General features: G+C 36.1%; 4 protein-coding genes across 6 annotated transcripts; 3 read left to right on the top strand and 1 right to left on the bottom strand.

Moving 5' to 3' along the window:
* The first annotated feature begins 47 nt into the window (after positions 1-47).
* On the top strand, positions 48-983 carry LOC128868773 (uncharacterized). The gene has a single exon (XM_054111258.1). It carries the CDS (start codon positions 165-167, stop codon positions 792-794), a length of 630 nt encoding a protein of 209 aa, XP_053967233.1. The 5' UTR covers positions 48-164; the 3' UTR covers positions 795-983.
* LOC128868751 (pre-mRNA 3'-end-processing factor FIP1) lies at positions 973-8,985 on the bottom strand. Its single transcript, XM_054111215.1, has 6 exons — positions 8,511-8,985; positions 7,466-8,456; positions 7,113-7,401; positions 1,597-1,735; positions 1,452-1,525; positions 973-1,374 (listed from the first exon to the last, which is right to left on the bottom strand). The coding sequence occupies exons 1-6, from the start codon at positions 8,838-8,840 to the stop codon at positions 1,212-1,214; spliced, it is 1,986 nt and encodes a 661-aa protein (XP_053967190.1). The 5' UTR covers positions 8,841-8,985; the 3' UTR covers positions 973-1,211.
* Positions 8,986-10,135: 1,150 nt separating this feature from the next.
* Positions 10,136-27,337, top strand: LOC128868756 (bifunctional methylenetetrahydrofolate dehydrogenase/cyclohydrolase, mitochondrial). Of its 3 annotated transcripts, none has more exons than XM_054111244.1 (3): positions 10,136-10,298; positions 26,072-26,859; positions 26,929-27,337. In XM_054111244.1, exons 1-3 carry the CDS (start codon positions 10,282-10,284, stop codon positions 27,069-27,071), a joined length of 948 nt encoding a protein of 315 aa, XP_053967219.1. In that variant the 5' UTR covers positions 10,136-10,281; the 3' UTR covers positions 27,072-27,337. The 3 variants fall into 3 exon arrangements, with proteins under 3 accessions (XP_053967219.1, XP_053967213.1, XP_053967204.1); XM_054111238.1 differs by lacking the exon at positions 10,136-10,298 and adding an exon at positions 13,240-13,400; XM_054111229.1 differs by lacking the exon at positions 10,136-10,298 and adding an exon at positions 13,630-13,806.
* On the top strand, positions 15,756-19,909 carry LOC128868746 (nuclear factor NF-kappa-B p110 subunit). Its single transcript, XM_054111203.1, has 2 exons — positions 15,756-17,352; positions 17,480-19,909. Exons 1-2 carry the CDS (start codon positions 16,465-16,467, stop codon positions 19,589-19,591), a joined length of 3,000 nt encoding a protein of 999 aa, XP_053967178.1. The 5' UTR covers positions 15,756-16,464; the 3' UTR covers positions 19,592-19,909.
* Positions 27,338-27,671: the final 334 nt, after the last annotated feature.

The raw sequence follows: 27,671 nt of genomic DNA on the forward strand, positions 1-27,671 counted from the left end.
TTTCATTCTCGCTCAATGGAAAAGTAAGTACACCCTGTGCTGTCATTAACAATTTAGATGAGAAAAAAAAGCACGATAATTCTTTTGTTGACATCATTTCATTGAGTTTTTCTGCGATAGATGCATATTTTATACGATTAGACTAATATCGCAATTTATAAAAAATGGATGCACTAGATATACTTGAAAAGCGTATAGATACACTATCACGCATGTTGGGACCGCTTCCTGACGATGGAAATAGGAACACTATTGGTGATACCTCGGAGTTGAGCAAACCTCCAGGAGCCGCACCCGAGACGGTTGTCGATTCTCTGCTTACAGTCAACAGCATGTTGAATGGGGTAATCGGTGATCGTGAGCAAATCGCAAAAGCTATTACACGTGCTCCAGAACTTGAAAAATACCTCGATCCAAATTTCTTGGAAGAAAACCAGCAAGTACGTTCAAAGGAGGTGTATCTTAATGCAGTGGCTCCAGATCTACATGCGCAATTTGAACAATTGGAACGCGTTAAACAGCTAGAACCAACATTAGGTGCAGAATATTTTCGCAGTATACCTGGCGAATGTACCGAAAAACTAAAGCAACATTCACTAGATAATGAACAATTTGCACAGCAAGCTGAGTTGATCGAGGAAAGTCTGATATTAGCGATGAAACGTTATGGAGAAATACAAGTGGGTTTATTGGAGTCACTTGAAGCCATGAACAAAAGACTTGAGGCGATTGAAGAAAAAATGGAACAAAAGAAACGCTCTGAGGCAGAAATGGAGCTTCCAATGCCCGAGTAATAAATATATTAGCTGTATTCTCAACTTATTTATCTCTATGTTTGTTAATCCAATGTGTGCTTTGGCTGATAAGAAAGTTGATTAAAAACTAAAAGGATTAGTGGAAAACCGACTTTCCGATGCGCCACTCTTGACGAATTAAATTCGAGGAACACAGACTAAACTTTGTAATAATGTATTACACTTACACTTTTATTTATACTTTATTTTGAATAATAGTTAGTTGCTCCAAGTCCATGTCGTTTACTCTGTCTTAAATATAATTGGAAAAATTAAACTGTACACTATAAACCTTAAAGCAACTGTTTTAAATTTCTTCAGCCACAACTACATCCAGTAAATGGCATTTTGGTTTTTAATTTTCATTTATTTTGCTAATTTCTAAAAGACTTCATTTAGTATAGTGTATGCTTGTATTCACTCCTCTTCTTCCTTGTCTTTGCGATGAGATTTTTTCTTCTCGCTACGACTTGTTGAGGAAGATGTACTAGCTGTCTTGCCGCTTCGATCACGTTCCTTTTCGCGAGATTTAGACCGCCGACGTGTTTTCTCACGACTACGCGAGCGCTCTCGCCGCGATCTAAATACACAAATCATCAATTTTGGTGTTGTTTCGGAGAAATTAAAGAAAATACAAATTCAAAATCTAAAGCTTACCTTTCACGTTCGCGATCACGATCGCGCTCACGCCTTCTTCGTTCACGATCCTCATCTGCCGTACGGTCAGTGTCCTATATTTAATAATTATATTAATCAATGGTATATATGCACGTAGATGAGAAAACTAATATAATTTATTTACGTCAATTTTTTCACTTCTGTCTCGCTCTCTTTCACGATCTGGTTCTCGTTCGCGTTCACGTTCTCTATCGCGCTCACGGTCACGCGACTTGGAACGTCGCCTGGTTTTTTCCCGACTACGTGAACGTTCGCGTCGTGGTCTGGAAAATAATATACATAATAATATCATATTCATAATATCAATATATTTATTTATTTATTTATTCTATACTTTATAAATAAATTTATAAAGTATATGTTGGGGCTGGGCAACTAAGGCCATATTGCCCCAAGGAAAGCTGATTTACACTTCATGAATTAAGTTATGTACAATAAGAGCGTCTTTAAGGATTTTCATAGCACTTTCCTGGCTACAGTCTAGGGCTTTTGTTAGATTGATGTTTTGGTCTCCTGATACTGGACACTGTTTGAGTATATGTTCAACGCTGAGGATGGTTGAGCACCATGCGCATTCTAATGGCCTTGACTGTTGAAAGTAATGTTGGGATGAGAACTTTGTTACGCCAACTCTCATGCGAGCCATGATTATGCAATCTGTTCTGGATAAGTTTGGGTTGTATTTGGGTCGGTTGATGCCGGTGTTGTGTTTGTTCAAAAAGGATTCTGATGGAGACCATTTTTGATTTTCATTCTCTTGGACGTATTTTTTGTAATAATTTGTGATAATCGTTCTTAAACATGGAACTTCTGATATTAACGGCAACTTGCTGACATTTTTGGCGCATCATCGGCTAACTCGTTTCCCTTAATCCCTGAGTGACCTGGTATCCATAACACTGTAATGTTTGCTTGGCCTGGCAGACCATTTGTAAGATATGTGAACTGCTCGCTGTTTTCATTAAGAAGAGATACAGCTACGCTGAGGCTGTCGGTGCATATTAGTGCACAATTATGTTTTGTTGCTGCATAGTGTGCTGCAAATCGTATGGCTGCCAGCTCCGCGTTGTGAATTCCAGTATTAGGTGGTAATAGTGATTCGTGAACGACATTGTATTCATCCTTAGAGTTTTGTTCGACTACTGCGTATGTTGCTGTTTCGTCGAGCAGGGAACCGTCTGTATATATGGTTATATCTGGAGCGTGCCTATTTTTGTATTCTAGAAATGCTTGTTGGTAGATGATTGCGTTGGTGTGGTTTTTTTTTTGTCTACTTAAGGAGATGTCAATCATTAATTTCGAATGTGCTGTGATCTGTTCTATGGGTTTGGCCGGTATTGGTATGTTTGTACTCCGCATTTTCGTTGCTATCAATCTAATGCTACACCAACTTCTGTTTATTTTTTCTTTGTTTTGATTTTTGTTTATTACGTTCCAGAATTCTGTATGCAGAGCGTGTGCGGGAGATGTTAGGGCCTTTGCCGCCATATTTATAGACCTGGTGTTCAGAGCCAGTCGAAATCTTTAAAACATGCCTCTACTCTGGTGGCATCTAGCGGTGTTGATATTAGTAGCCCAGACGCTGTTCTGAAACAATTGTTCATGGCTGTGTTTATTTTGCTTTTATTTGCCTCGGATGTCCTTCCGTATAGGGTCACGCAGTGCTGTACTGCTCCTTCGGCTAAAGATCGACATATTGCGAGTGCCGTATCCATATATGGGCCTTTTTTCTTTGTGCATATTATCTTCAGCACGTTGTGCACCTTGCTAAGTTTGTTAACTATATTTTTGACGTGGTCATTCCAAAGAGCATTTCTAGTGAAAGTGACAGCTAAAATTCTCATATTGCTTTGTAATGTTATCGTGGTGTTTCTAATTGTAATATTATTTGCGTGGCAGCTTCTTTTCCTGCATATGTGCGGGGCTTCTATCTTGTTAGCTGGAATCGCTGCTCCTGTCATGTTTGCCCAGTTTTGTATCTTCCTGTCCAGATTATTCAAGTTTCGTTGTACTTCAGCTTCGGCTCCTGAGACTAATGCAAATATGTTGTCTGCGTATATCCCTATAAAGTTTACACCGGGTGTGTTATTAACCAACTTGGAAAGTGTGTTTGTGTATGCGCTGAAGAGGAATACTGACAGAGGTGAACCTTGTGGGATGCCATTGTTGAGAGTAAAGGGGCGTGAGAAGTACCCGTCGACTTTGACGGTGATCCTTCTATGTGAAAGGAAGGATAGTATAAGCTTTAAAAGCATTTGGGGTACACCCCATATATTTAATTCTTTTATTACGTGTGTTGATATGACCCTGTCAAATGCCTTCTCGATATCTTCAGAAACTATGACATTGTGGTTCTGATTTCCCAAGCAGGTTTTCGTATTTGCTTCAAGTAGGTGACAAAGGGTATGTACTCCGTGTTCAGCTTTGTATGCGTGTTGCGATGCATGAATGTTGTGTCCATAAGCTTTCCAGAGCCTTTGCGTTATTATTTTGTCCAAAATTTTTGCTAGGACTGTTATTAAGGAAATAGGGCGATAACCTTCCGTGGAGTTCTGATTTTTTCCAGCTTTTGGTATTGGTGTGAGTGTTGCATGCTTCCAGTCGTGTGGATATGTTCCTGTTCTGAGGATTTCACTGTAAAGCTCGCATAAGCGGTTTTTGATTATGGTCGATGCGTTTTTGATCATGGAGTAAGTGATTTTATCCTTTCCGGGTGTCTTTCCTTTCACACGCTGGAGAGTGAGATTTAATTCGATCAATGTTACTTCATTCCTTATTCTATTAGTGTTATTGTTGTCGCAAACATTGCTGAAGTTTATTTGTGTTTTTTCGTGGATTAGTTGAGGACTGAAATTATCGTTTGATGCTATTGAACTCCATAAATTAGCGAATTTCTCAGCTATTACCTCTGGGTGTGACAGTACGTCATTATTTTCAAAAATGGGAGGGAAGTCTAGTGTTTTAGATGATTTTATCTTTTTGACCTTGGTCCAAATTGTTTTTGTGTCAAGGGTAGGGTTAAGTGAGTTAACAAAACAAGTCCATGTTTCCTTTTTAGCCTGTTTGCATGCTCTTCTAACTTGAGCTGAGATCTTTTTGTAGTTTAGACTAGTTACTGGAGTTTTTTTCGCTTTAAACTTCTGCCATGCTTTGTTTTTTAGAATCACGAGCTTGCTTATTTCGGAGTTGAACCAAATTGGTGTTTCCTTTTGTTTGAGGGGTTGGTTAAGTGGCATAGATTCGTTGGAAGATTTCCGAATTATTTTTTTGATCTGTGCCGCTTCCTTATTCACGTTTCTAGTTTGTTCAAATTGATGGTGTAGGATGTCATTTTTCCGCTTGAACAGATCCCAGTTGGCTTTACGTTCCTGGAATCGCTTTTCAACTTTTTTGAGGTATTTTGGTCCGGTATTAGTTATGAATATAGGAAAGTGGTCTCCCGCGATTGATTGAGCTGGGCAGATCCAGTTTAGCGTTGATGCGAGTTCAACGTTTGCCATAGATACGTCGACTGAAGTGAGAGTGTTCCTTGTGTTTAAAAGTGTTGGCGATCCGTCATTCATAATGGTAAGATTTCGTCGATCTGCGAATTGTTCCCACAGTGCACCACTTCTTGAACAGTATTTCAAACCCCATAAGGTGTTTTGGGCGTTTAAGTCACCTCCTATGAGGTGGTGACCTGTGTTTATTTCGGGTATGTCGTCGAGAAGTTGTATAGTTAAGTTCACATCAGTTTCTTTGTATATATTTGTAATGTGCAAGTCTTTTACCCCGTGTACTGTAATTGTCCGATGTAGAAGATTACTAGTAGAAGTCCTATGATTGGACGTGTTGACTGTATTTTTTACCAAAATCGCTATACCGGATTTGGCATATGGTGATGTTTTGTTGTGATGATAGGCTTTGTAGTTTGGTAAGTGCAAAAAATTCAGATTTTTTTGTACAATGTGCGTTTCTTGTAAGAGTAGAACGTCTGGCTTATGTTTGTGTACGAGGTATTCGAGTGCAAATTTGTTATTTGAGTATCCTTGTATGTTCCACTGTAATATTGATAAGTTAGTACCAATATCCATTTGAGTCAAGGTTATGATTATTTTTGTTTTGTTTTTGGTTGAGTGTTTTGTAATTATTTAATTTATTGCTGTTGGTTTGAGTCTGGAAGTGTGTGTTGTTTGTATGTTTTAGGTGTGATGATGGTTTTGAGATCTGGAAATCTCTTATAAAGTTGAGAGCATGGAGACATTTCAATGTCACTACTCTCTGAAGACGAAAATTCAATTTCATTGTTTTCTGTTTGTGTTTTTTCAATTTCTTTTGTAGTAGTAGATGATGATGGCGTGATGTTTTGAGTTTGTGTATTTGGTTTCGTTGTAATTGGTGTTGTAATAGAAGTAGATGCATTGTTTTGATTTTGTACAGTTTCGCTTGATAGTTCTTCGTTGCTTATTTTGGTTGTATTTGGTGTTGTTGGCGTGGTTTGGTTGTTGTTTTTGTTTAGACTTTTTATATTTTTTGTAGTTGTGATATTGTTTTTGACTATTTGTGCTGTTGTTGGTTTTTGAAACGGTGCTATTTCGTAGGCTGATGGGTTTGTATTGAATAATTTCCATGCTTGTCTTACTGTGCACCTGTTTTCAATTTTTATTTTATTTATTGTTTTGTGTTTGAGAAAGCTTGGACATGCGGGATCGCTGGAGGCGTGCCTGTCATTGTTACAGCTCACACAGAATTTTTTCTGGCAAGTTTCATGTGGTGGTGGTTCTGCGCATTCTTTGCATAGTTCTACGCCTTTGCACCATTTTTTCGTGTGCCCTAGCTTTTGACACATTTGGCATCTCATGGGATTTGGAATGTGTTCCTGCACGCGAACTCTTTCCCAACCTAGCATGAGTGTGTCAGGTCTGCGTATTAGATCGAAAGTTATCACTGCGGCGCCGGTTGGAACTAGTTTGTCCTCGACTTTCTTCATAATCTTCTTCACCTCGACGACTTTTTGTTTAGCCAAACCTTCCACCAATTCTGCTTCCGTTAGGGTGATTATATTCCTCGAATATACTCTTCCTTGAATGGTATTGAGTGTTTTGTGCGATGTGATTTTGACGGGGATTACTCCGATGTGGGTGGCTTTCATGAATTTGTCAGCCGCTTTTAGGTTATTTGTTTTGATGAGTAGATCTCCAGACTTAAGTTCTGATACGTGAGTGTATTCAGTGCTTATGTGCTTTAATCCTCTTTCAGTTTGGAACACATTGTATTTGGAGAGTGAACGTATGCCGTCTTCCACAATTGGGCCCGTTGCCGCTGCCACAAGATAACGGGGAATGTGGTCGTCGGATTGTTTATGTTCTGGTAGGTACATAAAGTTCGTCTCAGTTTTTTTTAGTCGTTTTCCTGGGGGGTTATCCGGATCGAGGTCTCGGAACCGGTTTCTGTTGGGGTGGCCAACCCCACTCATTTTGAATTTAGTTCAGTACAGAATACGTGTGTAATTTTTATTTCGTATGGAAAAAAAAGAAACAACGGTTTTTCTCTACCACGAAAATATCACTATAACTTCTAGTTACTAACACACCGATTATGATACTCGTTCTTAACGCGGCGACTGCCCGAATAAGACTGATATCAATATATTGTTCTTACCTTTCGCGTTCCCTTTCTCTCTCTCGTTCCCGCTCTCTTTCAGTTTCACGATCTCGATCGCGATCACGTTCTCGTTCACGATCTCTATCCCGCTCTCTGCGCTCATTCCGTTCATAGTCACGGTCTCTTTCACGCTCACGCTCATGGCGCTCGCGATCCATGTGTAATGGGTTTGGTGGCCCACCTCCATGTGGACCCATCAGGCGAGGCGGTCCCATAGGCATTCTCATTGGTGGCCCTCCGGCAGGACCAATCATCATACCCATGCCAGGTGGTGGAGGACCCATAGCTATAGAAAACAAAAATCTGTAAATAAAAAGTAGTTGCTATGTAGGTAAATTGAATATTCTTGCCCATGTTTGGCGGAGGCATAACAGGCATTATGGGCGGATGTTGACGCATTTGTGGAGGCGGTCCACCAATTTGTGGGGGCGGCACGCCCATCGGTGGAACACCAGGTGGTCCGGACATTCCGGTTGCTGGCGGTGGTACCATTCCAGGACCGGGAGTTAATTCTTTTATGCCAGATGGAACCCACCCCGGATTTTCATTGTTCCATTGTGACTCTTGCGTCGGTTCATAGCCGTAATCAAATGTTTCAGGTTCTGGGAAGTATGGCTCATCTACGGGGGGTGGTGCACCAAAATTCGTTGGTAATTGTGATACCGAACCTGGTCGAGAATATTCACGGCATTCGGCCGTCATTACTTGGATAGGGTTCTCCTTACTATTTGTAGTACTAATCGGTCGAGGTCCTCGTGGCATGCCCATACCCATACGCGGTGGGCCATGGTGTACACCCTGCGGCGGTGGTAAAATTCCAGGAGGTGGCAGTTGCATTTGATCGTTTGCTAACAGTCCAGGTGCCATGTTGCTAATTTGCCCAGCACTTACAGCTCCATCATGCTGCCGTTCAGCGGACTGATTAATATTTTGGGTTAAGCTAGCCAAACCGACACCACTTTCCTGTATGCGAAATCGTTTTTGACGCTCGCAGTAGGCACGCCATGTCTCCTCATTGAACCCATAATTGAAATAATCAGTAATATCAGCGCCTGGCTTACGCCACGGTTTATCTTCCAAGGAATCGATACTAAATTCATGTGCTGGTACACCATTTATGGTGCCGACAACTTCGAAATCTTCAACACTAAATTTACCACCTGGTGCAACAGACTTTGATTTTTCTTGGCCAGATCCAGGAGGACCAGCCAATAAATTTGCGCGTTGTTTAATATTATATGTACTAGGTGCAGGCTTTATATCACCAATTACAACATTGATATCATCATCCGAGTCATCTTCATCATCTAAGTTCCCCTCGCCATCTTCTGTAACTTTTGCCTTCAAAACTAAACTTAGCTAAACTCAATTCAAACATTGATGAAATTATTTTACCTGCTGCATTTGATTGCCATTTTCTTCCCCTGCGTCAGTAGTATCTGCTGCAGTGCTAGCAGCAGCAGCCGCGGCTTCTTCATCCTCTTCCATTTCTTGAGCTGGATCTTCAAACTCACCAAACGGTTCTTCCTCATCGCGCGATTCACACTCTTTTGGTGCAAACGCGTCACCTCTTCCTATCAAGGCAGTCGCTTCATTTTCAGACTTCTGAGACAATAGCGGCGCCTCCTCATCTATGCCAGCAGTAGCTTCATTATCTTCATTTGTTGTTGAATCAGGATTCGATGTGCCATACAACCAGCTGTCTTCATTTGTATCATCAGCCATTGTATTATTTAATTTATAATAGCTTTATGCAAATCTTTTTTATGACAAAGGATTATTGTAAAAGCGCGTTTAATAAAATTCACTTCGAAGTAAACTAGTTCTATAAACGCCGAAAAGTGTGCAAAGCACAGGGTGATCAAAGAACTTAATTTTATGGCCAAGTTTTCAGGGGAAGTTTAACTGGACTTTTCGGTTAAAAAAAGTTAAAACACCCTATTTGGTAGTTTTAACCAATACTGAAAATATGGCTCAATGAAAATAACAGCTTTTTTCTCGTAATTATAGAATGAAGTGAATTATGTCTACAAGCCTGTTTTCTTTGCAGACATACATATTATTTGGTTTTTACTTTGACGTTTCTCTTTACATTCGTAAAAATAATTATCGATAACACGGAGTTGTATCTTACAAAGTGTGGTAATAATCTAAGATTATTTTATAATCTCAGATTTGCTTTTAATTACGGATTGGGAGTTAAGCACGAAAATATTAACGTATTATTATTTTTTTGTTTTTTATTTCTTCCATAAAATATTACACCTGTCGTTAGACAATAAGTAATTTGATTTACAAAAAGATGGAATGAGAGTGATATTGAAGGGTCAATGCCCCCAAGCTCATTTAGAAGAAATATATACATATTATTTAAAAACAAGTGGTTAACAAACAATGACATATACGATTAGTTGACAATAGATTACATGGATTTTGCAAGATCTGTTGGTGTTTGACGATTAAGCCGACTTTGGGTAGATGTTTCTTTATTTGGTAGTCTTCTCATCATAGGATTTGTGTGCGTTAATAATCTATTTATGTGTCTTCTGCTAGCGCTTTGTATTGTAACGTATTATAAGATATGTATTTGTTTTGGATACGATTTTCTAGCTTAAATTTTCAAAAGGAACGTCTCTCTTTCATCAAACTGCTACTTTGCCCTATCCATTTTTATATGATGGATAATTTTTTTCGCGCTTGTTGTAACAGCATAGACATTTCCCATACATATACGGTACAGTACTGTCGTAGGAGCGGATAATTTTTTGGTATTCCCGAAAGCGTCCTTGCATCAATTAGAAATAACTATTACAGATTTTTGTGTTATCGAACGCAACTAATATTTTCAGTCTGCTACCACAGTATCATATCGGCCGGCTCTCTGTTTTTACATCGTTTCTTTTCTCTACTCTTCGAAGAGACAGAGAACTCACAGAGAAACCATCTAAAGCTGATAGTTACTTTCAATTTTGCTATATAAAACGAACGGTTAATAATTAATCTTTACATTCTTATAAATGCGCGGTGTTGTTGATGTTGAACAATCAATGTTCCGCGTTTGAAAGCTATTTTAATCAAATTACAAAAGTAATTTTAATAATTATAAATTTAAGTGCTAATTATTGAATTAAAATAATTAATTGCTAATAAGTCAGAAGACTAAAAGATGCGTTTGAAAATTTGGTAAGTTCTTGAACAAATTCCCAAACGGATACCGAGATATAAAAAAAAAACTATTTTTAAATTGTATTGAACTAAAATTATAAAAAATAATTATGATTTAGTAAAACATAATTATAAAGAGCAGATTCCGGGAAAAATTAAAAAGTATAAAAAAAGTAAAATACTTAATAAATTTAATAAATTTAATAATTTAAAAACAGTTTAAAAATATAAAAAAATTTCAGTCATAATAAATTTAATAATTAATATGTTTGAAAAACAACAAAGTTTGCAAATATACTTCTTAGAAAGAAAATAAACTGTGAATAGATTATGTTAAAACGATACAAATTATTACTTGCATACTTTTTAACAATACAATAGGTTTTTTTTTTTTTTGTTGACACGATTGCTTTTTTGATTTGCTGAACAAATTTTACAAGTTTAATTTATTGAGGTCTCATTGGTATAGTCTTTTGATTTTGAGTATTTTTCGAGTTTCTTTAAAACAAAAAAAGCAATTGGATATGCAAGCGAATGTGCAATTACTTTTAAATTCTAACATGTGCATGTACTCGATTCAAATGTAATTACGAAAATCAAAAACCCAAATATAAGTGAATTAGAAAAATATCAAGTGGGCGTGTGCATTTAATCAGCTTAAAGTATTGACGTCACTGATAAGCAGAGATTGTCATTATTTTACTCACAAATATTAGCTTCTCGTAAAAACAAGTTCCGTTGCTTTTCTTGCGGTTATGACGCACGGACTACAAAACACCCCATTTTATATTTGTATGTATCACATAAAAACAATATTTTACTTATCACCCAGAATAAAAATAAAAGGAAAATATGTTTCCTATTATTAAAAACATGTTATCGATCACAGTTCCAAGACCATATTGTAAATTCAGCATTTACTTAAAAAATCCGTGTGATTTTCTAAGTGGCAGCTGTCTTCATTAAACCCTACGGTATGTGAAGACGCTAAAAATGTTTAGCTAGCAAGAACCCATCATAAAGTAAATAAAATTAATAAAGACATTTTAAATAAAAGGTAAAAGAGCATTGTTTTAAATAAAATTGTTTTCGGCAACTACATCAATCTAACTTGAAATAGGCGGTAAAGATAAAAAACGAACTGGCTTAAGAGATTTTCAGCTACAATAAGCTGAGAATTTTTAAATACACCTTAAAAAACTGATTTGTTATAATATTATTGATTTTTGTTATTTGTTTTTAAAATCGTCAATGTTTTTACTAATTTAGATAGAACAACGGTCTTCATTATCGCTTAAAATGTATGTAGTACTACGTGAACGTAAGTTTGTAAATAATTATAAGCTCGCTAAAAACAGCTTTAAGTAAGAATATAACAATTGAATTTATAAACTGATATGAGTTATATTTATGTATATGTAAAGACGTAAGCTAGATTGTGAGACAAGTGGCTAGAACTGAACATTTGTCTTATCAATGTCGTCAACCGCTCTCAGAAAACTCATTCAATTATTCCTATAACAGATAATGATAAGTGCCAGTCTGTCTATTAAACATTTTACGTTCACCTCCAAAACGTGAAAAAAGTCGAAATAAGAAATTACCACAATTTAACAACAAACCCCATTCATGGTAGTGAATCTTCTATATTGCTATGTCTAGTTTGTTAGATTACAAAAAACGTAAATATGTTTTTCGGAGCATTAATGATTTTGGGTTGTGATAGATAAACGTGCATATATATTATTATGCTTATGTAGCTTTAACTTTTTTAATTTAAAAAATGACTAATTATTAGTATCACATTTTATTCGTGGCAATTATTTTGTCTATTGCACTTCATACATGCACTCATGGTTTTTGTTATTTATATGCAAAAAACATGAAAAATTGCATCATTATTAAATTATATGCACAATATACATATCATTCACCGATGAAAACAGCCTTAAATTTTTATAATATAGATTACCAGTTTATCAGTCCCTGAATGGTTTGGTCAGAGTAAGTAGACATAATTAATAACAAAAAAAAACAGTCGTTTATTATTTTGCGTGACTCAAGTCGCTCAATTCCACTTCACAAATTTGGATATATATTATTTAAATAATTGGCGGAAAAATGATATACTGAAATTATTAATTTATATGTATATATATATATATAATTGGTGGGGGGACCTACAGATTTAAGCCGACTACCAACGGCAGGTATTTTTTATGAGGATCTTCATGATAGAAATACGCCCGGAGGTTTGCTTTTGCCTGCCGAAGGACGACCGCTATTAGAAATAACTTTTTCTATCATTTGGTATTTCACGGAGATTCGAACCAACGTACTCCGAATTCCGAATGGTAGTCACGCATCTACCCATTCGGCTACTGCGGCATTATATTATTAATTTAATATATAGTTTGTAATGTTTCATATGTACATACATATGTATGTAAGCAGATATGTATTAAATTTTCGTGCATTCTTTATAGGAGAAAATGCGTAATACCGTAAGGGTAAAATTGTCGGTAATTAACGCGATTTTGAAATGCAAGTCAGTTGAAATGCTATAACATAAATGGTACAGAAGGGAACACTCTAAATTTTTCGAAAAATTTTGAATGATGAAAATTCGTTGAATTTTTTATAAAATTTTAATTTATATGGTTTTTGTAGGAAATGAAAGCTAATTTGTTTCGAATAAGATCTGGAAAATGTTTTGGTATATATCCTAAGAGTATGTGTGATGTTACAACCATCATTTAAAGTAACTTGCAAATATACGTACGAATTGAAAACAGTATTAAAAAAGTAATGAACATAAATGTATAACCGGTTTAGAGCTACCTTAAATGCTTGTTGGGTATCATTTATCCATTATCAAACTCTGCACAAAACTCAAAACACACACATATACATACATACACATGCCACTGGATCATTTGAGTCAAAATTTACAAGTAAAGGTGTTGTGGCGATCACAAATGTTTCCCACTTGCTTCGTGGTAAAGTGAAATTATACTTCGTTAGCGCATGTGCTTTCAAACTTGTAAAATAGTGCTATATTAATAATTGAACGAAATTTTTTCAATTAAAAACTAAAAAAATGGCAGAAACAAAAATAAGGTATGTGCGAATAAATAGATACCTTATTGGCAATGATCATTAAATTGCATGACATTATATTCATGTATATGTGTGGGTTTGTTGATTTGCATAGTATGCATTTATTGAAATATTATTTGAGCGCGCGGAACGGCAATAAACATGTTATATTTCGCATGTAAATACTGGAACCATCGAAACATGCACACGAGGTTGGGCAACAACAATTTGACAAGTGGCTTCGCAATTATACTCAAATCGTAGAACTATCCGTACTTTTGCTTGTGTTAGTTATATTTCTTCTGTTGTTATGTGTATAAAGTTTGCGTGTAAAAATGCGTTTCATATTGAAAATTCACAGATGTGTAACCCAATCGTTAAATCAATACAAAAACAAAAGTGTCACAAAGAGTTTTTCTTACAGCAGGTATGTGTAAATAAATATATTCAATTAAATTTGAGCTAAAAGGAGTTGGCCAAGCTAGGTAAACTTGACACCTGCTTGACGTTTATCGTGCGGAATAGGTGAGCATTCATCGCGGGAGGTAAATGTTATTGTCTGTTTACACATAACAATTTTTTATTATCTAAGTTTTTTATTGTGGATACAAAAAAGAAGCGGGAGGAATTTTAATTGCCGATATCAAAAAATACATGTTATTTTAGTTTGATGACTATTTAACGGTTACCGTAGCCGAACGGTTTGGTGCGTGACTACCATTCAGAACACCGATTGGACTACCGCTGAAGCCCCCAAATACATAATAGAAAAAGGTCCTAACAGTCGCTTCTCGGCAGATAATGACAAACTTCCGAGTGTATTTTTGCCATGAAAAAACTCCTCATAAAAAAAACTTCTGCTGTTCGGAGTCGGCTTAAAACAGTAAGATGTCCCATTTGCGGAGCAATATCAGGTCGGCCAAACACCCACAACGGGTGTAAACGCAATTATATACATACATATATGTATATTAAGGATGACAGATACCAAGTTTGCTGTTGTTGTTGTAGCAGGTTTGCTCTTTAACTATGGTGAAATAATCTTTTCACCATGTATAATTACCACGATGAAGAGAATGATTAGGTGGCGCCATCGTGGTACCGTTACTTTACTCTCAGCGAATTGAACAATAGCACCTGAATTTCGTGACGTTCCCTAATCCAATTGATGATAATTGTGACCAGATTACCATTTTCGCAACTTGATTTATCTTCTTGAAATTTTTTAGCCTCTTCTAATTAAAATGTGATACTTATAATTATACAAAATATAAATTAAAAAAAGATCAGCTTTACTTTTTAATCATCTGGTCACATTATCAGCGATTGCGATTATTGTTGGTGTTGGTGATTATTCGTGTGTTATTTGGACGTGTGCTAAAGAGGCCACAGATGGAAAACAAAGGGACACAATCGGTTGAAATCAAGAACGATAGAGAAAGAAATTGCGCCTTCCGAATTCACCGTGTCGTAAGAGTCCATCAATATATAAACAAAAGGAAGGGGAATTACTTGTTTGTGAAGAAGAAGGGTAGGCGAAAGCAATGTAAACAACCAAACACAAGAAATTATACGCACACACATTCTTTCTAGCTACGGCGTCTTCCACATAAAAACGCTAAACTGCATTTGAATGTATATGTATGTATATTCATTTGTGCTTTAACAATTTATCACGCATTTGCATAAATTAGTTTAGTTTTAATCTCACAAATCTCAATACTACCAAGCCATTCACTAAATTTTCACAAACATGTAAATTCTCCTTTTGTTTGTTTTGTATTGTCAAAATCGCGAAAAAAGTAACTGTTTTGGGAAGGCGCCACCATAGTACTCAATTCGCTTTGGTTAAAACTCATTCAACAGATGTCATATGATCTTAAAAGCTTTGTCTAACGAATACATCCAAGAATTACTTTTATGCACATATATCGGGTGTTTTTTAGGAGCTTGAGAACTTAAAATTATAATACAAAACAGAAATATTGTTGGAATGCATTTTTTTATTATAATCTGGTATAATTTTATGGCATTTATTTTTTGAATATGATATCCGGCATATTTCCGCCGCAGCTACCACTACATGGTCCATTCGATCAGTCCAATCGTTAATGGTGGCTTGAATATTGCAATAAATCGATTGTTAAGCGCGGGTATGGCAAGTTGCACCGCCTTCTTGGAACCAAAGGTCGTCGCTGATTAATTTTTGGAAACAAAAATTCAATTCTATTCTTAGCTGTCAACCATAGTTGTCGATATCAGTAGTTCTCATGCAACTAAAAAAAACACCCGATATAAAGTTCTAAGTACTTGTGATGCTATTCGAGTAAAAGCTTTTGTTTAGCCGCATAAAACGATCTTATTTACATTATCATTCAAGGAACATTCGCAATGATAACCGGTTGCTACAGTGTTGATAAATATACATTCGTGCATAATTTATATCGTGGCGGCCTATTCACTAATCCTCCAATACTGCTAAATTCCTATTTTTTTAAACGTGAATTATCTAAACAAAAAGTGGTAGAAGTTAAATTAATATAGAGTAACAGAGCTTTTACGACTATATGTATGTAAATGTAGTTGGGTTTTTACTTTTTTTTCACTAAACGTGAATCACCGGCATGTTCGTTATTCGTTAGCACGAGTGCGGTACCCACGAACGGTGACCGATGAAAACCAATGACGGGGAAGAACCCATCTCAAATGGCGATTCCAAATAATACGATGAACTACGAGTGAATATACTGAAGTTCATTTTAAATCGTACACTTGATCGGAACAGTTGTGAATTGCGCAGAAAGTTTCACACAGAGTTATAGATATATAAAAAACCAAAAAGTAAATAGTCCAACAGTAAAAATATTGTATATTTGTACAATATATACCTCGAAATATGTTTAGCAACATATACTCATGTTGTTAGTGCAACAAGTGCTGCGGTTGCGATAACTCGAAGTAAAAGTGATTAAACGCGAACGTCGATCACACCACATGGTCGTATTGTATTTATATTAAAAAGAAGTTTGAACAAAAGCATTCCTACTAATTTTTCAAAAAAAGATAATAGAACTAAAAAGTCAAAATGATTAACGAATATATTGACATGGACACGCATAGTATTCGATGCGTGAGCGAATCATCAAACGCAAGCACAAGTGGATATTCAACTATGTCACCAGGCCCTGTTAATACGCAGTCAACACCGCCTTCACCTTCACAATCTCCATCGACTTTATTACAGTCAGAATTTTCAAATTTAAACTTACCCTCTAGCTCGCCGCATAACCAACCATCTTATGCCACATTGCAAAATGCAACTCTGGGATACAACCAAAGTGTTCATCCCTCGACAGCAGCAAATAACTACATAAATTACAACATGCCAGTTACCGGAATGTCTTCAGCTATGGTTACATTACCACAACATCAGTATGGTGGGCTGCATCCACAAATATTGTCAAATATTACGCCCACGATGACAACTTTATCACATGGAAAATATCCTGCGGAATTGCGCATACTAGAACATCCAGTTGAAAAGTTTCGTTTTCGTTACAAATCGGAAATGCATGGAACGCATGGCTCACTGAATGGCGCCAATTCAAAACGTACTCCCAAAACATTTCCTGAGGTAGAATTGTACAATTTCAATGGTAAAGCGGTTATACGGTGCAGTCTTTTCCAAACAAATCTTGAAAGTCCACATTCGCATCAGTTGGTTGTGCGAAAAGATGACACAGACATTTGTGACCCACATAATTTAATTGTTTCACCTGACCGCGGCTATGTAGCACAATTCCAAAATATGGGTATAATACACACTGCAAAAAAGTTTATATTCGATGAGTTGTTGAAGAAAAAAATGGATCGTCTGAAGTTTGAATTAGGCAGGAATGAATTAACAACAAAGGAGGTTCAGGAATTGCACAAAGAAACAGAAAAAGAGTCTAAGGAAATGAATCTAAATCAGGTGCCTAATTGAAAATTTATTTGTTGTGGCCAACATTTTGAGTTGCATTTACGTGTTGCTACAAAACCCGATTGGCTACTTTAATAAATTGTCATATATTTGTTGATATTTATTTTTCATATTACAGGTCCGCTTATGTTTCGAAGCATTCAAAGTAGAGGATGATGGCTTGACGTACACTCGCATAGCTGCTCCTGTCTACACAAACCCCATCAATAATCGGAAATCTGCTCAAACTGGTGAACTCCGCATATGTCGTCTCAGCATTGCCACCGGAAGCGTGTCTGGAGGAGATGACCTTATTTTGCTGGTGGAAAAAGTAAGCAAGAAAAATATAAAAGTACGTTTCTACGAATTCAACGATGATGATGATCTTGTTTGGGAAGCATATGGAAAATTCCGTGAATCTGATGTGCATCATCAGTATGCGATCGTTTGTCAGACACCTCCATATAAAGACAAAGACATAGATAGAACTGTAGATGTCAACATAGAATTGGTGCGTCCTTCAGATGATGAACGTAGTTTCCCGCCGGTAACTTTCCGATACAAACCACGCGATGTTGTTGTGTCACGTAAGCGTCGTCGAACCTGTTCTAGTGCCACGAGTAGCTCCGGCTCAGGCAGTTCTCTAAGTTCGTTTGAATTGCCGAAACCAGTGCAGGAACAAACGGCTAACATGAAAATGGAAGCACAACCCCAAATGCAATATACAGACATGGGAGGTGCTTATGGCTCCAACCAGCCAACCATCAGTGAAGAATACGATAAAAATTTACAAATCAGCAAATTAATTGGCAGCGAAATATTCAAGGAGTATATGCATATGAACTCCGAGGAGTTGGCTAAAATTTGCCCAACAGATTCAGTAGAAAATATATCTGGTATAGGTATCTATGATGAACTTTCAACCGGTACACTTGTAGAGGATGGTACGTCCTCGACATCTTTGACAAACCGCCAACTTTCCAGTGACATGCGCAAACTTTATAGAAAATCTATATTAGGAACTCCTGTGGATGTGCAAATAAATAGTTATTTACAGCGTATTTTTAAAATATTCGATGAAATACGAACCGCAAGGAATTTGAGTGAAGATCAGCTGGCCAAAGCAGCTAAAGAAGTCGATGATATATTTACCGAACATTCGGAAAGAAATGAATTACGTGAGAGCATTCTACATGAGGTTATTGTCAGCGACAATCCGAAATTAGTAATTAAAACCTGTTCTGTATTGGAATACTTCAAGCTAAAACATCTTTTTAGCAAAGTACTAAATGCACGCAGTGAGAGCGCATTGCATACAGCGTGTCTTTACAATCGTATAAAATACATTCGACCACTTTTAGGTCTCGGCTGCGATCCAAATATCCAAAATAGCGATGGAGATACAGCGCTTCACATTGCTGTGAAGGAACACCATCAGAATTGCATTGAGAGTTTTCTCAATCGCGATGTAACGCTTGATTTGACAATTAAGAACGACGAAGGTTTCACACCTTTACATTTAGCCATTCGGCAAAAAAATTATGATGTGGCAAAGAAGTTGTTGCAGCACGATCGACGTGCGGCGCTTGTGCCGAATGCAAAAGAACGCAATAATGCCTTACATATGGCCGTATTGCAGTCAAATTTTGAATTTGTGAAATTGATACTGGATACAACAACACAAAATGTAGCCGAACTTATGGGAGCATCTAATGCAGCTGGGCGTACTGTTTGCGATTTGGCCAGAGAACTTAAGTCAAAGGTGGGAAATCAAATCATAACATACTTCGCTTCGTTAGGTTATAATACCAACGCTAGCGATAGTTTGGTTATTAAAGAAGAGGAGATATCTTCCTCCTCAACTGAAGAAGATGAAGATAATGAAACTGCACCATCAGAGACGAATATGTCTGATCAAATCAAAGATATAGGCAAAATAAGAATTAAGGAAGAATTCATAGGCATGGGGCTGGACGATGCAGACAAGTGTGAAGTAGCGAAAAGTCAACCAAGTACTTTTGATGGATTATTGTGTGATGAACGCAAGTATCGAAATCTTGTAAATGCTTTAAATGTACAGGATAAATGGAAGAGATTGGCGGTGCCATGCAAAATGCAACATTTACTTTGCTTGTGGACTAATGCCGACGATATGTTGGATTATATGCGCAAAAACATTGAATACGACACGTTTGTGTCGGCGTTAGAGCTCGTAGATAAACAGACATTAAAGTTGCTGCAAGATACATAAGCACTTACCTATTCGTTCATATAATTTTATACGTGGAAAATATAGATTATAGAAAACGTAAGCAAATCTGCTTAGATAAATATTTATTCCATATTACAATAATTTACCTGTACATTATAGAAATTATAATTTTGTCTTAACTTCAAAACAACAAATACAAGTATGTACATATGTGCAGAAAAGTAGTGAGTTTTCGCTTGTAGAAGGCGCACGATGTATGTAATTACCTATATAGGTATATTTAGAATTCATTAAGTTAATTTTGAAACTGTAACAATATTAATTGAGCAAATAAACTCGTATACTTATGTTGAAAAATTCGAAAGATATCGTGATTTCTACCATATTCAATGCATTTTAACTTTTAATTTCTTATGGAAATAATTTTTTGGGCTTCTAATAATTGTATAATAGATGCACATGTAATTATCATGTTTACGCACTTATATTTACATATATACATATTACCTATATGTATTGACGTAGGTAAGAGTTACTCATTTGATAAATGTGTGTGGGTTCGGGAATGTAGTTCATTGACATACATATACATATGTATACTTCTATGGCTGCTATTATCAATATTTCCGTGAATTATTCGGGGATTCACAATTGTAAACACTTCCGAGGAAATACTACCGCAATGAATCTGAGCACTAATATTGATAAAAACATTCTTATACATATTTATTTATTATTAATTTTATTTCTACATTGTGATTACTTTTTCCCATTTCCTTAGCTGGCTGTTAGCGCGAATTCATTATTTGCCAATGCAGTGCGGTAACGTGGTCATGGGTAAATCCCTATAATACATATAAATATACACATACAGATTTATGTGCATGCAAACATTGACATTCTCATTGTTGTGCTTATTGTGCATTCTGCGGTTTGTTCGTTGTTATTGTTTTGGCACAGTAAGCAGTTGCTAAGTTTTGTAAATCCCCTCAAAACGATATTTAATTCCGCATCAAGCGTGGAGGCGGTGAAGTTACCTTATATACCCGTACACTAGTCACAAAAAGTTAACGTACAGGATCAGTTGCAATTTTAATTCTTTATTACCTTTGAATATTAAAAGCGCAATTTTTTTTTCTATTTAATTTAATTGTCGAAACATAAAATTCGTTAATCCTTCAAATATAATTGTAAAGGGTTATAAATTTAGAGATATCGGATTTGAAATTGAAATAAAACAACGAAAATTCAATCTTTATTATTTTTATGTAGAACCATTCATGATATTTATAAATAATCCCTTTCTAATTTTGGCCGCGACTGCGCCGTAATTCGGTCATTCGTAAATACTAATGTTGAATGACTCGCTGTAGGATTACGGTCGGTACTCGTGAATAATTTTAGTAATATTGGCTTCCAATGCCTTAATCGAAGCTGGTTTATCCACAAAGTATTTGGACTTTACATACCCCCACAAATAAAAGTCCAAAGGTTTGATATCACACGATCTTGGAGGCCAATCCACTGGTCCAAGACGAGAGATAACTAACAAACGACTCAGTAAATCCATTGTTTCACGGACTGGCAAGTAGCGCCGTCTCGTTGGAACCAAATGTTGTGATCACGGGCTTCAATTTCCGGCATCAAAAAGTCGTTTATATGGCGCGAATGCGTTTGCCATTTACTGTTACATTGGCGCCAGCCTCGATGATTCCTTCAGCCTATTGGTCGCACCAAACGATTGTATTATATGGATGTAATGGCTCCGGGCTTATCTTCAGCATAAACACGACCATTTTGCTTATTGACCTAGCTATTAAGCCAAAAATGGGCCTCATGTATGGGCAATAAGTTGGTCTGAGCGCGCAATGAACACTTTTAACAGAGCATCGATTTTCATAATACAATTCTTAGATTTGTAAAGGTTGTTGAGGAGTAAGTCTTTCCATGATTATATGTCAATGAATACTGAAAAAAATTATGTATTTCGTTGGCAGTGGTCACGCGTGAACTGTCGAAAAACTCCTTTTGGCAGAAGTACCCCCAAAACCGGAGTAGGACACATTTGGACTATTTCTGTGTTAAGACATGTATTGTTACAAAGAAACACCAAAGTTATTCTAATCTAAACGTTAACTTTTTCTGCATTTTTCAAATGTATTTATTGAGCCACTGAGTTTATTTTAATAGTTTTGAAATCCTTTTGTACTGAACGACTGAATTCTAATCTCTATGTAAAAACATATTTACAAATCTATTTTTTCATTTGTTCAATAAAGGAATATGTGTCCGTTAACTTTTTCTGATTAGTGTACATGCGCGTATGGATAAATGTGACTTTGCCACACCTTTAAGAAAAATAGATCAGCTTCTATATTTGCAATTATGACGCATAAAGATATATGTAAAATATTTAGTGTACAATAATATGAGAATATATGTATGTATGTAATTGTAACTGGTAGCGGGCATAGCCGATTGCTTTTTCGTATAACTACTATTCATTTTACCCAAGGATCGATGACCACTCTGGACAAATAATCTCAAATATTCTAAATAGTTTTTTTCTATTGTAATATCAGCAGTCTTTTGGCAAAAGCTACTCAGAATAGAATAGAAGAAAACAGAATATCAAGATACTCACTACGAATTGGAGGAGAAACTTAGCCAGATATCTGCCAAAGGATAAATGCGAAAAAGAAACTGTATTTCTTGAAATTAGCATGGCTAATATTGAATAATATTTTTTCTCCAGCTTTTGTTGTCTTTTGTAAATCTAAAACGTTCTGAACATTTGCTTCTACTTATAAAATTAATGTCTTCGTCTAACTCTTCCTCATTATAGAAGGTGTAATAAAATACCACATATTATTGGAAATCCATACTTTAAATAAAGTTTGATAATAGGAGAGGATAATTTCATAGTTGCCAAACTTGATATTACGTCATCCGACAACTTCAGTTGTTGTTGTTGTTGTTGTAGTAGCATAAACATTCCCCATCTTTACATGGGGAATGCTGCTGGAGTGACAGTCCTTGGCCGGATATAAATCCGGGTCGTTTCGGTAACGTAGAACCGACTGTGTTGGAAACGTCAACAACTTCAGTATCAGCCCCAGGTAGCACACGGTCTCTTTGACTACGTGCGCTTTTTTTTCTATCGCAGTACTTGTAGTGTGTACAGAGAAGTTGTGACGAGAGGTAACTCATGTAACATAGAATATCTTCAGATGATTAAGGGCCGGTATTCCAGTTAAATATGCGTATTATTTCAGAATCCGAACCGGTCTTGCAGTTCAAACAAAACAAAGGTTGCAATCATTTTTTTTAATACCTTTTTGGTGAACTTATTATTTAAATTACTTTTTATTTAGACACAAATAAGACATAGTATTTTATGTTATACTTAAAAATTAAAGAAATTACCTTAATAATGTGACATTTCAATAGCCATACTATTAAGAAGATATTAATATAATATAAGAGTTGAGGAGTGTGCTGAAGGTAAAGGTAACTGAACAGGTTGTTGGGCGTAGTAAAAAATTATAGAGTAAGCAGCCAATGTGAAGCGCTTAAGATTTCCACAATTGTACAGTCTTAACGAAAATATTCTTCACGTTGCAGAGTTCTTTGTTCTTATTTCTTTGAACATTTTCGGAAATATGATTTGTGTTAAATTTAAGCTAAATTCTAATACATAGTATACAAAAAATTAAAATATTAAGTAAAAGTAAAAAATATAAAACTGAAATAAAATAATTTTACTTTCTATCAACATTCTACAATATATATATATATGTAAGGATTATAAAGGGTGATTTTTTAAGAGCTATAGGCAAGTTTTTCAAAAAAACACACTCAAAATTTAGAAAAATGCATGAAATTTTTATTTAAATCGATAGTACAGTCCATATAATTTAATGTTTGAAGATTATTTCATGCAAATGTTGACCGCGACTGCACTTCAAATGGACCCTCCGCTTAGTCCAATTTTGGCATTCTCTTTCCAATGTTTCGGCCGGTATCTCACATATAAATGCTTTAATGTTGTCTTCCAATGCGTTAATTGAAGCAGGCTTGTCTGAATAGACATGAGCTTTAACATAGCCCCACAAAAAATAATCCAAAGGCGTTATATCGCACGACCTGGGTGGCCAATTGACAGGTCCCGAACGTGAAATAAAATGTTCACCGAACTCGCCTCTCAACAAGTCCATTGTTACGCGTGCTGTGTGGCATGTGGCACCGTCTTGCTGAAACCACATGTCATGCAAGTCGAGCTCTTGCATTTTGGGCAAAAAAAAGTTGGATATCATTTCACGGTAGCGCTAACCATTCACAGTTACGTTACGATTCGCAGCATCTTTGAAGAAGTACGGTCCAATGATACCTCCAGCCCATAAACCGCACCAAACTGTGATCTTTTCTGGATACACTGGTAGCTCTTGCAATTATTCTGGCAGATCTTCACTCCAAAATCGGCAATTCTGCTTATTTAAGTACACATTGATCCGAAAATGAGCTTCGTCGCTCAACACAATTTTTCGATAAAAAAGTGGATCTTACACTTTCTTAACAGAACACGCATTTTTATAATAAAATTCAATGATTTGCAAGCGTTGTTCGTTTGTAAGACGATTCATGGTTAAATTATAGACCAAACTGAAGATGTTTGACAGTGAAATAAAACAAGAAACGTCCGTCAGTTGTTTAAACCAACTGTTTAAAAAGATAATAGCTAAAAAATCACCCGTTATAAGTTAAATATTAATTGTCAATAGTTGCATGCCTTTTGGTCACCACTGTATATCTAACGGATTTCGAGTACAATTGACTATTCTGAAGTATACTCGTATGTGATGTTTTTTGAAATGCATGTTACTGATTTCAAGAATATTTAGCACTTCTGTAATACATTTGACTATTTTGAAGTACATTCTACATTTTACAACTGAGTGTCACTCATTTAATGTCACAACGCAAAAATGTGTGAAAAGAGGCTTCAAAAATGTTCGATTTATCCCCGTCATTTGAAAGTCTTTAGTTAGTTTTGAAAAAGTAATTTTCCTTTCATGACTGAGCGAGCATACATACCTAAGTATGTATGTATTTATTTGCAGATGTTATGGCATATTTTATAGGGGACTTTTCGAGCTTTATAATGTGAATTAAAAATTTCATGACTTTTGATAACCTCGATTTAGAGTACATACTATATACATACATATATATGCACCTACACACATTCATTAGCCAATAAGCGAAATGACGTTAAATAAAAATTAGCTTATATGTACATAATTTGCAGATATTTAAAAGATATGTGTTGCTTCATCAATATTTTGTAATACAAAAAACAAAATGTAGTGTTTAGTTCTATTACTTGTCTCAAAAACCACAACTTTAACTGAACTAGATCGGGAATGCATATTGTATTTGGTCTAGCTAAGCATTATTCGAAGGATATAGAGAATGAGACAGGATTCACACGCATCCAAAACGTTGCAAAATTTAGGAAAAATTAACAATTTAGATATCTCTAAAACTCGCGTTGCATTTATTAAGTTCTGTTCCGTTTGCTAGTGAGGTGTGGAATGTATGTACGCCGTTTTTGTTGTTGTTGTTGTTGCTTAAAATAAGTTTGGATCTCGTCTGTAATTGTAGTAAAGTCTTTCGACGTACCTAGAAGGTTGCTCCACTTCCAGTTGGTATGATGATGTGGTTCTTTCGGTAGCATATTGCTCGCTGAACAGGGTTTAATTTTTCTTTACATAGTAGCGTATATGCCAAACTAAATAGATGATGCTAGAGGGATATCGTTGTTTTCCCGGCAAGAGTTTTTCTCTATAATCTCTAGAATCAATCGGCGTTTTACCTCAAATAATGCGAAGGGCCTTGAGTGTCGCTTGGCTGAAACTTAAGATAAAATTATGGCAATTGTGGAGGAATGCAGCTGGAGTGATAGTCCTTGAACGCATATAAATCCGTATAGTTCCGGTAACGTATAGTATAACCGACTGTCGTGGAAACGTTAATATCTGCACAGGTTTGTACTTATGCACCTCCGATTGGGAAATGTTCCATTCCTCAACTCGTTAACACAAACATTTCTATCCCGAGACTGAAAATATGGTATAAATATTTTCTCTTGAGTTATTAGCGCAAGGTTCGCATTTAATTTTCTTAAGATATATGTAAATTATTCGAAAACCGTTATAATCTCTTTCCTTCTATAGCAGAACTCTCCATTTTTTCATTAAAAGAGTGAGCCACCTCCATTATATATTACAGTAGTAAAACATACAGAAGTGCAACGATTTATGAGGATTAACTAGTTTTGCTACAAGTAAAATTTACTCATTTGTTCAATATTACGAACATTTTTTTGAAACTACAAGTGCTTTTCTTCTGTTACACAAATTTAAAAGAAATATTTCTATAGTTCGCAAACATAAACTTGATTGTATATTTTACATAGATCACTAAAACTATTGAACAAAAACTCCATTTTCTTTTCAGTCATGAGGCACAAATCATCGATGGTAAGGCAATAGCCGATAAGATTAAAACCGAGCTCAAAAAAGACATCGCCGATTATATCGCGCAAGGGAATCGTGCACCTACGCTCTCCGCCATTTTAGTTGGCAGCGATCCAGCCAGTCAGATATATGTGAAAAATAAGATGCTGGCCGCCAAAAACGTTGGCATCAATAGCAACACAATCGAATTGCCCGAAATCACAACACAGGAAGAACTCTTAAATTGCATCAAAAAGTTGAATAATGATACGGGTGTTGATGGCATACTAGTACAATTACCCGTGCCTAATCACATAGACGAACGTACCATTTGTAATGCAGTGGCTCCATCAAAAGACGTTGATGGCTTCAATGAGATCAATGTCGGTCGCTTGGCACTCGACATGAAGAGTATCGTACCGGCAACACCATTAGGTGTGTACGAGTTGTTGCGACGCTCTGAAATAACCACTTTTGGTAAGAATGTAGTGGTGATTGGACGTTCCAAGAATGTTGGCATGCCAACGGCAATGCTCTTACACACAGATGGGCGTCATGAAACGGAGGGCATGGACGCTACTGTAACCATTTGTCATCGCAATACGCCACCCGAGCAACTCAAGAAACATTGTCAGGGGGCAGATATAATAGTCACAGCCGTCGGCAAACCGAGACTTGTGCAGCGTGACATGGTAAAGCCTGGTGCGTGCATTATCGATATTGGTATAACACGCATACAGGATCAAGAGACGGGTAAAACTAAACTTGTCGGTGATGTCGATTTTGAAGGCAAGTGTTTTATGAAGTTCCTTTTTAGAAGCATTAATATACGTATGTGCATATTGATTTCTTTTATAGAAGTGCGTAAAGTGGCAGGCCACATAACACCAGTACCTGGCGGTGTTGGACCCATGACAGTAGCCATGTTAATGAGCAACACCTTCACGGTTGCCAAGAAACTTGCTAAAACAAGGCATACCAATGCTTTCAACGGCAATTAAGAAGCTGGGAATTAAAAATCTACAGATGTATTTTAAATTATAATTTTATTACCATAGTATTTTTTCGTATAAATTGTACATGTCTCCATAATGTATTGTACTAGTATAACCAATGTAGAAGAAATTTCTACATACAAAAATATGTACAACAACAACATTTTCTAAACGAATACTACTTCTATGTAAGCTAAAAATGTTTGCCAACAAGACTATCCCCATGACATTTTATGAAATTAAAGTAACAAAAAGTTACCCGAAAACGTAAACTTGTGATTATTCATCAAAACTTTAGGTTATCTAACCGAGCGTTCATATTTGAATTGTAAAGTATGCCTCAAACGAAAGTCATCAAAACTTGCTATTCCATGCATATGTTCCCCTTTGTTTTTTTGTCTGGCACGAGGAAGAAAGTAACTACCAGTATTCTTTTTGCTACTATTTTGTTTTATTGGCATATGAAATTCAAAAAAAAAAAATTAAGAACGGTAGAACGTAAGGTAATTAAAAACAAAATATGTATGTAAAAGTGTTCAACACTCTTCACTTCTTTCTCGTTTCTACAACTGCGACAGAAGTCAATTTAGCGAAACCCGGTGTGTT

Source organism: Anastrepha ludens, chromosome 2, assembly GCF_028408465.1.
Source record: "Anastrepha ludens isolate Willacy chromosome 2, idAnaLude1.1, whole genome shotgun sequence".
Classification (NCBI taxonomy): Eukaryota; Metazoa; Arthropoda; class Insecta; order Diptera; family Tephritidae; genus Anastrepha; species Anastrepha ludens.